We start from the raw sequence: 15,213 nt of genomic DNA on the forward strand, positions 1-15,213 counted from the left end.
TTTTCAATTTTGTAGTAACAGAAATTGTAAATAGTTGATATTATCAAAGTACACGTTGAAAACAATTTAAGTATATATATATATATATATAATGAGCAAAAAACATAAAATGAACAAAAATTTGTAAAAAGAACAAAAGTTTATAAAGTGAGCAAAAGTTTCTTAAAATGAACAAAAACAAATGAGTAAAAAACATAAAATGAGCAAAAATATACAAAATAAGAAAAAAGGCCAGTTTTGAATTCTACTAACCTTAAGTCGAAAATTTTATTGGTACCAATATCTTGGAAAAAATTGGTATTGGTACTAGGAAGGGTTAAACTAGTACAAAAAGTTAATCTTGCATGCATATAAAACTCTAGGCCTATAGATAAATGACACGTGTTAAAATTTATCTATTAAATCGTTTATCAACATATTAGGACCATTGTGAGAAATAGTGGAATTATTTTGAGATTAATTGAAGATGAGACTGTTTTAAGCAGCTATCAATTTTTCTGTTATGTGATTCTAATGATAATAGTTTTAATTTTTTTATTTAGATAGAATTTTTTTGGGACCCCTTTCGAAAACTCGTGGTAAAATGAATTTCCCCTAGGTTGCCCTTATATAAAGTCACTCACCTAGATTGAAATTTTGGTTTCACCCAGATTTAAACTTTGGTCTCCCATGTAAAAGATAGGAAGTCATACCATTAAACTCAAGAGTCTTTGATTATTTAAATAAATTTGATAAAAGATTTTACTAAACTATAACATCTCACGAATCAACCTGACTCGAGTATAAAATGATGAAATTTCGTCTCTTATAATTACCCGGAGTGGAAATTGAACCTCTAACCTCGACTCACAAGTCATAATAAGAAAGATGCCTACAAGGCTCCAACCAACCAACCAACCAACCAAAATATGGAGGTGGCAAATTTGAGCGTGGGAAAAACAGTTGACTCTCCCTAAAAATAAAGCGGACACTTCCATACCGTTTCATCACTCGTAGAAAAATACATCTACTACTGTACTACTCCCTGTCAAACTGTCATATGCCAAGAAACTCGCCATTTCTTCACCACCAAAAACAAAAATGGCGGCCTTCATTACTAGAGCTTGCATTCTCCCAACAATGTCGATCGCTAACCCTAACCCTAAGTATTCGCGTTCACACGCAGTTGACGCGTACTACATTAAACGCGCCGTCGAATTGGCCGACAAATCCGCCGGATTTTCATCGCCTCACCCTAATTTCGGCTGCGTAATCGAAGCCGGAAGAGTCGTTGGAGAAGGTTATCTCTACGCTCAAGGAACTACTTCGGCGGAACTTCAGGCTGTTGAAGCTGCTGGTGTGTGGTGTCGAGGTGCTACTGCTTATCTTAATATGGAACCTGGTGATTGCCATGGTGAACATACTGCTGTTTCTGCTATTGTTCAGGTGATAGTTAAGTTTTGAATTCTCTCTCTTTTGATTGGTTTTTGTTTTCCTAGGGTTTTAATTTGGATGAATTGATAATGTGATGATTTTTGTGTATGTGTGAATTGAAATGAGTAGGCAGGAGTCAAGAGAGTGGTGATCGGATTACGACATCCGTCGAAACATCTGAGAGGAAGCGCGATTCAAGCGTTTCGAAGCGAAGGAGTTCAAGTTGATGTGCTTGGTGAGGATTTGCAAAGCGATGTTGTCGAGGTCCTTTATATTTATCTTTGTTTCAATTTCATCTTTTATTTGAATGCATATGAATATGCTTGTGCTTTTATTTTGGATTGTATTAGCTGGTTGTGTTATCTTTGTTTTCTTCTTTGAAATAAGGATATTAAGTTCTTGAGGTAATTTGACATTAGAGGATAATGATAACGGTAGATTAGGGGAGCTAGGCTTGGAGTAGTTTGATAAGTGTGAGATGAACTGAGACGGAAGAACTTTGGCGTAATGTGAAGCTGAAATACATATCATTATAAGATGATTTCAATGAGCTTTAGAAGTTTGTAAAATCTTCAATGAAGGCATATTGGTTTATGATGCCATTAGAAGATGATTTCAATGAGCTTTAGAAGTTTGTAAAATCTGCAATGAAGGCATATTGGTTTATGATGATTGTGCAGCGGGATTAGTCGTATGATGATGAGGATGGGGTTTGAAGGATTGCGAGGGGGTAGTAGGAGAGATGGCTCATTTGCCGCAAGGTCATGATTCTGTACAATATATATTAAAAGGTGTTTTCAAGTCCTTCTATTCAGTAATATCTAAAAACTGATTGGACTGAGTGTGTGTTAATAGTCTTGTGGTATACTTTCAAGTCCGAGGCATCTAACAAATTTCTGAATCCTGCAGGAAGCTTTAAAATCTTGCCTTCTCGTGAATGCTCCTCTGGTTGTCAGGGCTGCTTCCCAGGTCCCATACTCAGTTCTCAAGTATGCAATGACCCTTGATGGTATAAATTACAGGTTTATTCTTATAGAATACTTTCTCGACAAACTCAGCTACGAGAATTATATGGATAATTTCTAAATGGTTAGTTGCTTCATAATATACCTGTTTACATGCTTTTATGTTGTCACTTCTCAGGGAAGATAGCTACTAATAGGGGGCATTCAGTATGGATAAGCAGCAATCTGTCGAGGCACAGGGTTCTTGAACTCAGGGGTCGAAGTGATGCTATTATTGTTGGAGGAAACACTGTACGAAACGATAGTATGGATCTGAGCTGTTAGTTGCATCACATGTGCTCAAGAGATTATCACGTATATGTTTAATAATTCTTTTTTTTTTCCGTGTTTTAAATATGTGGAATTAAGATCCTCGGTTAACTGCAAGGCAACAAGGTGGGCACTCACCCGTACGGATTGTTGTGTCACAGTCGCTGGATCTCCCTGAGATAGCACACCTTTGGGATACTTCCGAAGTGCACACCATTGTCGCAACACAGAAAGGTGCTAGAAGGAGCTTTCAGAAGTATCTTGCTTCCAAAGGTGTTGAAGTGGTTGAATTTGATATTTTAAATCCTAGAGATGTGATGGAGTACTTTTATGAGTGCGGTTATCTTTCGGTCCTCTGGGAGTGTGGTGGGACATTGGCTGCTTCCGCTATTTCTGCTGGTGTTATACATAAAGTATGCTTGTGTTTTCTTCTTCCTCATTTTCGCTTTGCTTCTTTTTCCAAAGCTTATAGAAGTTCGTTAGGCATCTATCGGAGTTGCTGATTCTTAGCTAGTCTCTCTGCTTGATTTCTTTTGTGCTCATCTCAATATGTCTAGTACTCTAGTCAGATAGTTTAATTAAAAAGGGGCTTCTATAATTTCAATAACAATTGAGTAAACTTTCAGTGGGCTAACTTGAGATTTGGAAAAATATCCCATTGTGATCTTATTTGATAAATGTGAGTGAAAATTAAGCTTGCTGAACACAATGCGGATGCTCTTGACGGCAATTGCTGCAGGTCTTATATATTTTTTTGTGAATCCTTGGAAGTCCTTGGGCTTATAGGTGATCTTGGTTATAAGTTCTTGCTACCCCCTAGACCACTGAATAATAGCCTTGCATCTTTTGGTGAGCTGTGCCTGTTAGGGAGTTGTTTTTCGTGGCTGGCCTTTACTTACCAGTCAGTAGTCACTCCTGTTCCTCCCCCCAGCTTAGCTCCCTTCTGTTCTCTCTTATCCCTCTCAAGTCACAATGCTCACTGAAGTGCCGCCAAGGAGTTGGTTGTCAGCAGTAATGCAGTCCTAAAAATAGACTTCGACAGGCTATATAGTAAATCATTTCCGTTCTTCAGTGACCTGCTTCTCTTCCTCTCTTCACCATGAGAACTTTTTGTTCTCTCTTTAACTTAATTACAAGCGGCATGGGTTTCATGTAGTCACTTTACTTGTAAATATTTGGCACTCCGAGGCCTTGTAGGTGCTATTTCTGATGGGGGCTTCTTACCTCTAATATTTATGTTTCCCTCTTTTTTTCTGTCTCATGACCATCCCCATTTGCATCTTTTGCCAAGCTGCTGGGGAACTTCATAGTGGCTGACATACACTTATGATACACCTACTCTCTCTCTTGACCTTTCTGCTGGTCTATCCTATCCCCCTCAAGCCCCAATGCTCACTGAAGTGCTGCTAAGTAGTCGCTCGTCAGCAGAGATGCTGCCTGCAATGTGGCCATGTGGGTACTGGGTAAGCAAAGGCCTTAACAAATCCTGGTGCCATCTCTGTTCAATCTTTTCATACCTCTCTCTCTCTCTTCATATATCCGTGTGTGCTTGAATGATCTTTCCTGTTCTAAAGATATATCGATTTATTTGGTGGTTGTAACTAGTAAGCACAGACTTGTTGTATGTGAGAGAAGGGGGGGTTAGAAGAAGATTTTGCTATCCGTTGGGGGTGGAAAGAGGACCTGTTAGGGTTTCTTTCTCTATCTGTTTTTTTGGATAAGGATTGGCTGATTGCCTGTTTTCATCATTATTATTATTATAGATGCCTAATGGGGTCTAACTTTTGTTATTTCAATTGAATTATTTTGCCAAACAGGTTCTACTGAGTGAAGGCATTTATATATTGATACTTGGTTAACTTGAAAAAAGGCAGTAATATAGACCTTGGACTGTGGACTATTCAGAGTACACCATAACTAGAAATAGACTTAAACGAGGATGCCTCTCATAATCTGGAAACGTTGGGGTACCTCACTGAATAAGGTCAAACCTTAAGGCTTAAGATAACTACATTGAAGTTTCTCTTTTTGCTAGATGTTAACACTAAATTATCTAGTTTCTGCAGTCGAGTAGTTTAGCCTATTAGCTTAGTTGATCAAAGTATGTGGGAGGTAATACTCAAGACCTTATTTTGAAACCTATATGCTTCATTGTCTGGCTTCGTCCAAAAGGTTATCTTATTACGCTGCTAAGATTCATTGTGCAGATATTCAACTGTTCTTCTCTAAGCTCATTTTTTTCATGGTAACAGGTGTATGCTTTTATTGCTCCAAAAATTATTGGTGGAAAGGGTGCCCCATCTCCTGTTGGTGAACTTGGCATGGTTGAGATGAATCAAGCTCTTAACTTACACGATGTCAGTTATGAGCAGGTTCGTTGTGATTCTACTTCTTGCTGCCTTTGATCCCTTGTTGTACTCACTCTGCTCCCGTTTGTTGCCCCAATTTCCTTTTTGGAATGTCCCCAAATATTGCACATACTAGAAATGACCATGGGACCACTTCTTTACTCTCACATGCACTCTGTTTGGTCTCACCACTTTTCTCAATCATCAACTCCACCCAACCAAAAATTAGAAAGTAATCAAAGTTTGGTGGGGCAAACAAATGGGGAAGGAGTAGTTAGCGGTTGATTTGACCGCAGGTGATGTTTTGCATTTCCTAATTGGGATCAGTTATGGTTGCCTTTCACTTCAAAGTTACTGTAGATAAAGACATAAGTTGGTGATAGTGCATTTGGGGGTATGCCTTGACCTGAGGGAGATGCAGATGCACTGCTGAAGTTTGTGCTCAATCATAATACTTCATGTAACCCGTGTCAACATATTGTAACTGAATAGAAGCATAAAAAAGGACAAGGGATGTTAATAAGAAGACTCAGGACATTTGTTGTCTGTCTTAATCTGATCTGTCTGTTCAGGACTTGAGGTGCAGAAGTCACTAGTAATATCCTGATAGTGAAGCTTTTGTTTCCTGTAAAGGAAGGGCTGTTTGAAACTGAGCTCCATTTTCATTAATTCTCTGGAGAAAACATCATAATAGCATATACATCCTTTGAGTGTTGGTGCGGGAGCATATAGGATTTCTGATGCCACTAACTTGTAAGGTTTTTTAGTACAACTAAACTCTTAGTGCTAAATAGGTGTGCTTCCTAGGGTAATATCTTCATGCATGTTTCCTGATACAGAATTGTTTCTTGTATTTTCACCACAGGTTGGACCGGACATGCTTGTTAGTGGATTTCTTCAGCCGATTCCTGATTTGACACCTAGCATTCCGTCTTTATCTGAAATATCGAAAATTGATCCATCTATTAACCCTTATGAATCGACAATTATATCCTTCTACAAGACGTGGGATCCTTACGGTTCTTTCTCCAATTTCTCACCTCATCCTATACAGATGCCAGATGAGGGTGGTGATTATTCAACCTGGACAAGTGTTGAGCATTATTACCAGGTAATGTGCTTCGTCTTTCCAGAGAAAAGCATTCAGTCAGTCTGTTCTCCCATTCCTTTTTTTTTTATTCTATAGCCCTTTTCAATTTGTTCTAAAAGAAGTTGTGAATCATTACCTTCTCAAACACTTCAGATTTACTATTCTTACCTCGTTTTGGTGGATCTCTTTTTTTGGGGGGCAGGAGGGGATTTTAGAAATGACTTCAAGTGTGTATATATATCTTATGATAGCTATATTGGGGAAAAAATAAAACCGCTGAAATTTAACCAAGAGTAGCAATAGTAAATGTGAAGCACACTAAAAGGTTGTAATCTACATCTATTTTTGGAATTTTTTGAAAGGATTTAAGTTAAAAATTGACCTTTGAATAGATGAGGAGAAATTTTCAACAAAAGCATTTGGCAAGTGAAAACTCTGAAGACGTGTGGGTTAGAGTAAAATGAAAAATCAAGGACTGGTTTTTTTGTACTAATCCTCACTTCTTTTGTTGGCTGTAGATGCATTTTGTAGATGTTATAAGTGTATTTCTTCTGCAGGCACACAAGTTTTATGGTGTACAAGATCCTGTGGCGCATGACTGTTTTGAGGCCATAAAACGTGCAAAAAGCCCTGAGGAAGCAGCCAGGATAGGAAGGAAGATGCAGAGGAAAAGACCTGATCTGGTATGTTTTCATGTAATTAGAGTCCAATAAAACTATCATTGCTGCTTTAAAATTAGCTGCTTTTACAACTTTTTGTCTCCAAAATTGCACAAGGAAATGTCAAATCTCATACTACTCTTGTTGGAATGTCTGAAGATTATATATTAAACAATCCTTCTTAGGGGACCACTTCCAGCAGAGGTTCACCCTACCTCGGATCATATCTTGACTCTTGAGTGACACGAATCTCCGCTGTTTATTCTAGTTGCACAAACTGATGATGTGCTGTTTTAGTTTTTGTGCCTATTTTGTGGAATACTTAGTCTATCCTTTAATTAATTGAAGCAAAGACGGTCATTCCATTTTCATAACATTATGGGTGCATTATCTCGCCTGAATTTTGCTGAACCTTTTTGAATTTATTATTGGATTTTATTGTAGCTTATTTTTTAACTCATTGGAGCTTTTCTAAATTTATTTGGAACTAATTGAACTTATCTTTTCTGAAACTATTAGTAGTTTGTTCTCTAAAAGGTGAAGAGAGCACATATGTGATATGTGTAAGTTTCTACATATTAGATTCGGAGTTTCAATTAATCAAATTTTTTTTTGCTTTACATTATAAACCGTGAACAAATCTGATAGTATATGCTATATAGTGAAACACAGGATTTGCTTGATCTCAGATTCTTTTTCCTTTCTTTTTTCAGTTCTTATTCTCATTCTAGTCTCATTAATATAAATATCACTCTCTTTACTTTTCTTTGTATTCCTTTTTCTTAATGTTCAGGTAAGACCGGATTGGGAGACGGCAAAAGTTGATACTATGTACAAGGCATTGAAATGTAAGTTCTCGATCTACCCACACTTGAATTCCATGCTACTGTCAACTGTTGGGTCTATTCTTGTCGAAGGTTCACCACATGATCTCTTTTGGGGAGGTGGACGTGAGGGAGAAGGCCTTAATTATTTAGGGAGGTTGTTGATGCAGTTGAGATCAGAGTTTGCGGGAGAGTCCTCCGCATAAATTGAAATTTCCTCCGCATTAGTTCCACATATATATTCTTAGCATAGAAAAGGCCATAAAAAATATAGAGAAGGCAAAGCTTGTAGCCTTGTACTATAGTCTGGATCCCCAAAGGAACAGGGTTATAGGAGGCAAAGTTTTGTATGATTCGTCCACGGTTTTATCATTGATTATGTTGTAGTAATTTTGTTGTGAACTTTCTGTAATTTTGCAAGTGTTGCTCGTACTTGATCCAACACTAAAATAATGTGATATGATGTTTCTCTGAGAAGTAGAGTAAAACAGCAGCAATAGATCTTAAACTCAGTTATGGATTCCATCAAATGTTAGGCCTTGATCTGGTGCTTCTAATTTCTGAACAGGCGTGGAATTTGGATCTAGGCCTTAACTTTTACACACATTATCTGATATTTGTACTTTTTCTCAGTTTCCTGGTACTTTGTAGGCCACAATGAATTTCTTGGAAATATTTCTGAGGTTTTCTAGAGATCTCGTGGTTGAGCGCTTGGCTTGTGGTAACACTAGATATGAAAGCTTTGCTCTGAGTTTGGTTTGTCCCGGTTCGAATCCGGATTAGTTGAAGTCTAGCAGGCTCTGAATTATCACATAAAAGAATGGAGAAAAAGGGATTTTCAAAGGAAAATAGATGAATTTTGAGGGGTGGCAGATTTTTTATGAGTATGACTAGATTTTCAAATTATGCTCACTGCTTACCAAGAATTTATATATCAAGAATTCTAACATCGTATACTCCTTTTGTCCTCTATTAGAAAGATCATAAATTTTATTGTATTCTTTTTTTTACAATGAAACATTAATTAAAAGAGGAAAGATAGTTTAATGCTAATACAACACAAACTAAAACAAACAAACCAACCTAAATGAGCTCTAAGAGCTCATATAGTCCACCTAAAACAAAAAGAAATAAAACCAATACAAAGACGGTAGGAAGGGGGGCATCATTGGGAAGTGCCTGTGATGGTGGATGTGAAGCTCGGATGGCTAACGGAAATGATAGAAAAAGCAGATGACGATCACGATCTGGACAACGAACAACTAACAACGACTGTTGCGTCTCGCCGCATGAGCAATCCCAACGATTTGCTACCGCGTGGGATTTTGAGCTCTTGATCATGTAAGGAGTCATGTTCCAATGTGACTCATTACTCTCGATCGAGAGTATTTCAGGTTTCTCCATGAGATAGGAGAAACACCGGTGAATGGGCATGCTGAAAACCCCCAAATGCAACTGGGGTGCCGCTTGTATATTTGAAGTTGTCAAAGCAAAGACCATTAAGATCAGCGCCAAGCTAAAAAAAAGTCAAACAAGTTGAGCCTCGAACTCATCTTTGGTTTTCAAAATCAGAAAACAAACATCTCAACCATGAAAAACTATCATCTTCTCGTCCATGCTCACAATCTTCTTGATTCACCTTGTCCCTCAGCACATATTTCCAAAAATCGGATCACTGAATTTTTGAATCGGATACCGGACTTTCGGATTGGATCACCGGATTTTCGGATCGGACCGTTGACATTTTTGAAAATTTCCAATCCTAAAACCCAAGATTTTTTCCGGGTATCCGATCTGAAATATCTGAAATCGGATCGGGATATCCATAATTTCAGGTCGGATTTTCGGATCGGGTATTTTTGAACAGCCTTAGGGAAGGGGACGAGAAGCAACCTAAACGACGTAGCAAGGAGGCTAGGCTCGCTGGCGACATGTTGATGTTCCAGCCACCGACGAGACTAGGGCGGAGGGCAAAAGGTGGCTGAATTTTTTTAGGGTTTGTGCCTTTGTTTTCTTAGAGAGAGAAAAAAGAGTTTGACAAACTTTATTATTGCTACTAAAATATCTATGAATTTGTTGGAATTCCAAAACAAAGATCAATTTTAGAATTTGTAAGTTTTTTTTTTTAAAGAGAAATTTCATTAATTGAAGGTCAAACGACATCTACAATAGATATTAAAGAAAAACAAGATACAATTAAACAAGATTAAATCAAATTCGTCTTCGGATAAACTATAAGAAACTATAATGAAACTAGAATTTGTAAGTTGAAATGACACTTTTCTGTCTCATTTTCACTTGAGGGTTGAGGTTCCTAAGATAGGCTACATTAATATGGTAAAAAAAGAAAGTTGCATATATTCTGTTTCATACCTTTTATATAGCCTCCAAGTCTATCATTCACAGTCATTTAAAATTATACTTCTGTAACTGAAGATAATTATCATTCCTGATCTTAGTTGTTTAACATTAGTTAATATGATATGCAAAGTTGGCTATAGAGCATAGATTATACTGATAGATGATTATCACAAGAGATAAGAGGATCACCATGAACATGCAAAAGATTCTCTACAAATTAATTTTTTTGGTAGAACATGAATCTCGACTAATTATATTTCCAAAGTCCAAACAATCACAACATATATCTGCTTAAAAACTACAAAGATACAGGAAAATTTTCTCAATAATAGATAAAGCCTTACATGAGTAGGAGATGACTCATGTTACAAGAGAGTAGGGACACATGTGGGAGACAACACCAAGTCAAGACTATCTACATCTGGATTTATATAATATATATCTGCTATTCAGATTATATATTTAAATAGGAACACTAAATAAATTTTCATTTAAGAGGTTATAAAGTGGCGACAAAATTTCAAGTAACTTTTAGATCTTTTACCAAATTATGCTTTTTTTTTAAAAAATCACTAAATCTATACTAATATATTAAAAGGGTTTCCTTTTTTTTTTTTTTTTTGAATAGATTAAAAGGGTTTCCTAATAAGCAAGGAACGATGCCATATGGCATCTTCGCTTGGAGTATTTTATACTACATAATCGACGTACACTTAAAAAAAATAGAAAATGCATTATGTAAGATTTAATTCCAAGATTACAAGCATATAGACTAATGTCTTAACCTCTAAATCAAGTAATACTTGATGCTTTTATTCCAAAGTACTCCCTCCGTTTCCTAAAGATCTTCCCACTTACTGTTCCTACAGATACCAAGGAAAATCAAGTTGTGTGGGGCATGGTGTGAGTAAAGTAGGAGAGAGAAAGGGGTTAAGATAAATAAACAAATAAAAAGGGGTTAAAGTAGGAGAGAGAAAGGGAGTAAAATTGAATTAATAATGTAATAGTGGACCATATGATAGTGACATGAGAGGGTAAATAGGAAAATTTGTTTTGCCAAATAAGGAATAAAGTAAAAGTGGGAAGATCTTTTGGAAACACCCTTAAACGGAAAGTGGGAAGATCTTTAGGAAACGGAGGGAGTAAAATATTAATAAATAAAAGATATAATTACTCGATGTATAGCTCGAGCCTAAAAACTAATTATGTTTTTATTTAGGGTAAATTGATATTTGGATAATTAGAGTTAATGTGGCTTTTTTATTTGGTTGAGGACTAGAGGAGTAGAGGTGGTGTTTTTATAGAAGTTACTAAAAGATAGTTTCTCAAGGATATAAGTAGCTTTAAACCACTTTTGGATGTATATAGTTTATAACTTTTGTTCTTTTAAAAATTCAATATTTTATTAGACTCTAATTGTTCTAAAAGGGATTTTATCAATTGAACTCTTAGCATTAACATTTAATAGCGAGTGATAGTTAGCCGTTATTGTTGCAATATGTCTTGAATTATTTTTATATATGCAATTTAGTAAATTATTTTAGTTTTGGGTGTAGCCTATTTGCTTAGGTTAATTATATATACTATCTTTATAATTAATTTTTGCCTAAATATTATGTAATTTGTACACTCTCTCTTAGCGATAATAAAAATGTTTTTTCTCTATAAGTGGATGTAACGAACACATTGTTAGTTAACCATGTTGATTTTTGATCCGATTATTTCTTAATTTTTTGTTACTTTATTGTATTTGTTATAACAGTTATTATATCAACTATTTTAGCCGAACAAACCGATAAGTAGATTCTATAAAAAAAAATCTTCAAACTCAAAAGAAAAGAAAATGTACAGCAATGTCCAAGTTTCAGTAGGCAAAGAGCATGACAACAACACCGACACCCACATTCGATGGATGAGATTTGTTCTAATGAAAGTAAAACAAGATTTATCTTATTTTAGGCAACATAAGTTTTTTTTTAGTCCAAAGTTCAAACTTTTGGGTGATCCAGAATTTAGGAACTACTTGGAATGTTTGAGAGATTTCGAGTAGAGACAACTGTGGCTAACATGATACGCAAAAGAGCCTTTCTGATCATTATTGCACATTATTTTGTATGTTTTGCATGTTCTTCACCTAATCGACTAAAGGTTAAGTTAGGCTTATATACTTATTCTATTTGATATGGATTTCTTTTGTTTTTTGTTTTTCTGATGTTTATATAATATAGATATTAGTACTTTGTAGCAAAAAGCTTTATCAAAATCTAAATTAGTTTTCTATAAGGCATATTATATCATTAGGAAGAAAAGATTCCACTTTTACATCCTCACTTTTGCAAATGTTGATTGTGGTGTCAATAAGTGATATACTTTTACTATTTTCAATTCATATGCATATTTATCTTAATTAGTGTTTTGACTGATTTCAAAAGCTTGTGCCGAACATGTCTTATATATTAATGTTTTATTTGAATTTTAAATTAATTATTTATAAACAACTACTTTGACAGTTTCTTTCACCTAACATCAATATTTAATCCGTTACATGGACAACTAACAGTTAACAGCTACACATCGACCACTAACAGCTACCAGCACAACTAACAACTAATACTCTAACAACTAAAAACTACTATCACAACTATTGTTGTCGAACACACCCTTGAACACCTGCGTAATCTAGCAGTGTGACCTAGCATCCACGACTAAGATATGGTAAGCCGGAGTACTTTACTAAATTTTACCTCCATCCCTAAATCCAACCATCCTCAGACATTATAATAAATTTAACAAGGTCTTATACGATAATTTTTTTTTTATGAATTTATATATTAATGGTTAAAGTTGGTACACTTTAACACTAAAAAATACTACTTGAAAATGGAACAAACAATTAAAAACAAAGATGACAATAAAAGAATTGAAAATTTCTTCTAATGCTACCTTTGATAAAATTATAATTATCTAAATTCATATTTATAATGAATGTACCGTGGGAAAATTAAATAAGAGCCTTATAATTTGGATTGAAACATATTACAAGGAATCAATAGAATAAAAAAATAACACGTAAATTGAAAAGAAACAGATAAAAAAAAAAATATGTAGATTAAAAGAAATGGAAAAAGTATGTTACAACTAATAAAGGATGGAAACTATATGTACGATGATCAGTAATATGATTGTTGCATTCACTATAATTCATATTTATATTTAGTGATTACTGTATTAATTTGTTATAATTGCAGTTGACTCCATGCTAGACGTAATAATCAGTAAAGTCATACAAGCATGCACCATGCTCAGCTGACTTTGACGTATTGCAAAGACTGATTAGTGAAGATAGAGATTGTTTTTCTTTATTTATTGGTGCAAATAAGTGAAGAGATTGCATGTGCATTGTAAACCATTTATTCCTTTTCAACTTCTGAAATGAAATTGTGAGATACAAAACGGACCACTAACACTACCTTCTATCTAAAATTGACTTATCATGACTATATTAATATTCACTCGATGTAATTGAAAATCAAAATTACGAAATTAACTAAACTATACCATCAAAATTTTCCCTCAAATAATTTTCTTTCTGTGATCAATCCCTCTTCACTATAGTTTGTTTCGAAGAATAATAAATTGATACCAAAATGTTCAATTAGTTAAATCTAATTGATTTTCCATTAAAAAAAGAACGAAGTAATTGTTTCTCTCGCTATTTCTTTTTTTTCTATTATTATTCTTTTCCGCTTTGTTGGTTTCTTTATTTGAATAATAAGATTTGCTAGTTTTAGTTACAATTTCTTATGTTAATATTCGTTGCAACATGATGGAAAGGAGGCGAAGAGCTTGAAGAATGGAAGAGAGAGAACAACCCTAAAAAGAGAGACTCGTATAATAAAAAGAGATAGAGAAATTTAATTACCATATAAGAGAATGTTGCAACTAATTTGAAACTTATTAAAAGAGGAAGTACTACAACTAATACAAATGGATCAAATTGAATGACATACTTAGGCCTGTAAAATCTAGAATTCTCAAGTACTACATCCTAAAGAATTGTTCACATCCCTGTAATTAAGGGTCCGTTTGATCTAACTTATTTTGTCTTATCATATCTTATTAACTAAACTTATATTCTAGTTTATTGTGTTGTCTACCATCTATATTATCTTATCGCATCTTATCTGATCTGATCTTATTTTATCTTATTTTTCCTGAAAGTTCAAATAAGTTGAACATAACATAGCCTAAGTATCTCGAGATTTTTTTCAACACAACGTATAATTAAAATTGGTTCTCGTAAATCTTATAATTTGGATTGTAAACTAGATGGGGTTCCAATAATTCTTGGTACTCGGAACCAAAACCAAAATCAGTATTAAGATGAATTACTAAATTTTAATTTATTTTTTTTGTGAGGAATTACTAATTTTAAATTAGTTATGCCGAGCATTTGTACATGTCTCTAAGCAAGCCCAAAAAAAAACATCTTAGCAAATTTTTTTATAATAGTATATATTTTAATAAAAGCATGCTAAAAAAAATTATACTTTATATTATTATTCCTCTATATAATAACATGCTATTGCTATTGTTCAAAGTTATACAATAATATTTATCACAATTCACAAAAAAATCAAATCCAACCTACAACTACTATTGCATTCAGTTCAGTCTAATTTGGCGAAATTCTAATTTAATTCCCTAGTTGCCAAATTGTACGTGTTGAGGTGTGAAAGTCACTATTCTTCGTTTTCTTAATTAAGAAAACAGAACTAATTATATTCAAGGTGTGAAAGTCACAAATGTTCAATAATGATGTCAAATCTCTCATGTTTCACGTAGCAAAGTAAATTATAGTAAAGCATCATTAGCTTAATTTAACCTAATATGTATTACTTAATTCAACGAGATTCACGATTTTTGAATGAGGACAAAACTGTCTCTATGAAAATTTCTCCTCCTTGCAAATTGCATAATTAATGGATCAAAGGCTTAATTGACTATTTAAAAGTTACCTACTTCTAATACTTGTTTGGATTCCTGATTCGATTTTCAGTCTGTTCATACGGCTGATTACGATGGGCTAGTTATAGGTCGAGGTCCACTGTTTTCATTGTTCAAAGTTCCAAACTATGGACTCCTTCAGTCCTTTGCCGTTTGGTTACTGTTGGAATTTTATTTTCATAGAAAGTCTTATTTCATGGGAAGTGCATGAGTTTCTTTGTTTATTTCCTAGGAAGT

The 15,213-nt window shown here is 34.6% G+C and overlaps 1 protein-coding gene across 1 annotated transcript; it reads left to right on the forward strand.

The window, feature by feature from the left end:
- Positions 1-910: 910 nt before the first annotated feature.
- LOC104890211 (riboflavin biosynthesis protein PYRR, chloroplastic) lies at positions 911-8,085 on the forward strand. The gene is made up of 9 exons (XM_010675606.4): positions 911-1,425; positions 1,543-1,677; positions 2,323-2,422; positions 2,557-2,682; positions 2,787-3,100; positions 4,940-5,059; positions 5,901-6,146; positions 6,683-6,808; positions 7,578-8,085. The coding sequence occupies exons 1-9, from the start codon at positions 1,081-1,083 to the stop codon at positions 7,812-7,814; spliced, it is 1,749 nt and encodes a 582-aa protein (XP_010673908.1). The 5' UTR covers positions 911-1,080; the 3' UTR covers positions 7,815-8,085.
- The last annotated feature ends 7,128 nt before the right edge of the window (positions 8,086-15,213 follow it).

This window comes from Beta vulgaris, chromosome 4, assembly GCF_026745355.1.
Source record: "Beta vulgaris subsp. vulgaris cultivar EL10 chromosome 4, EL10.2, whole genome shotgun sequence".
NCBI classification, from domain to species: Eukaryota; Viridiplantae; Streptophyta; class Magnoliopsida; order Caryophyllales; family Amaranthaceae; genus Beta; species Beta vulgaris.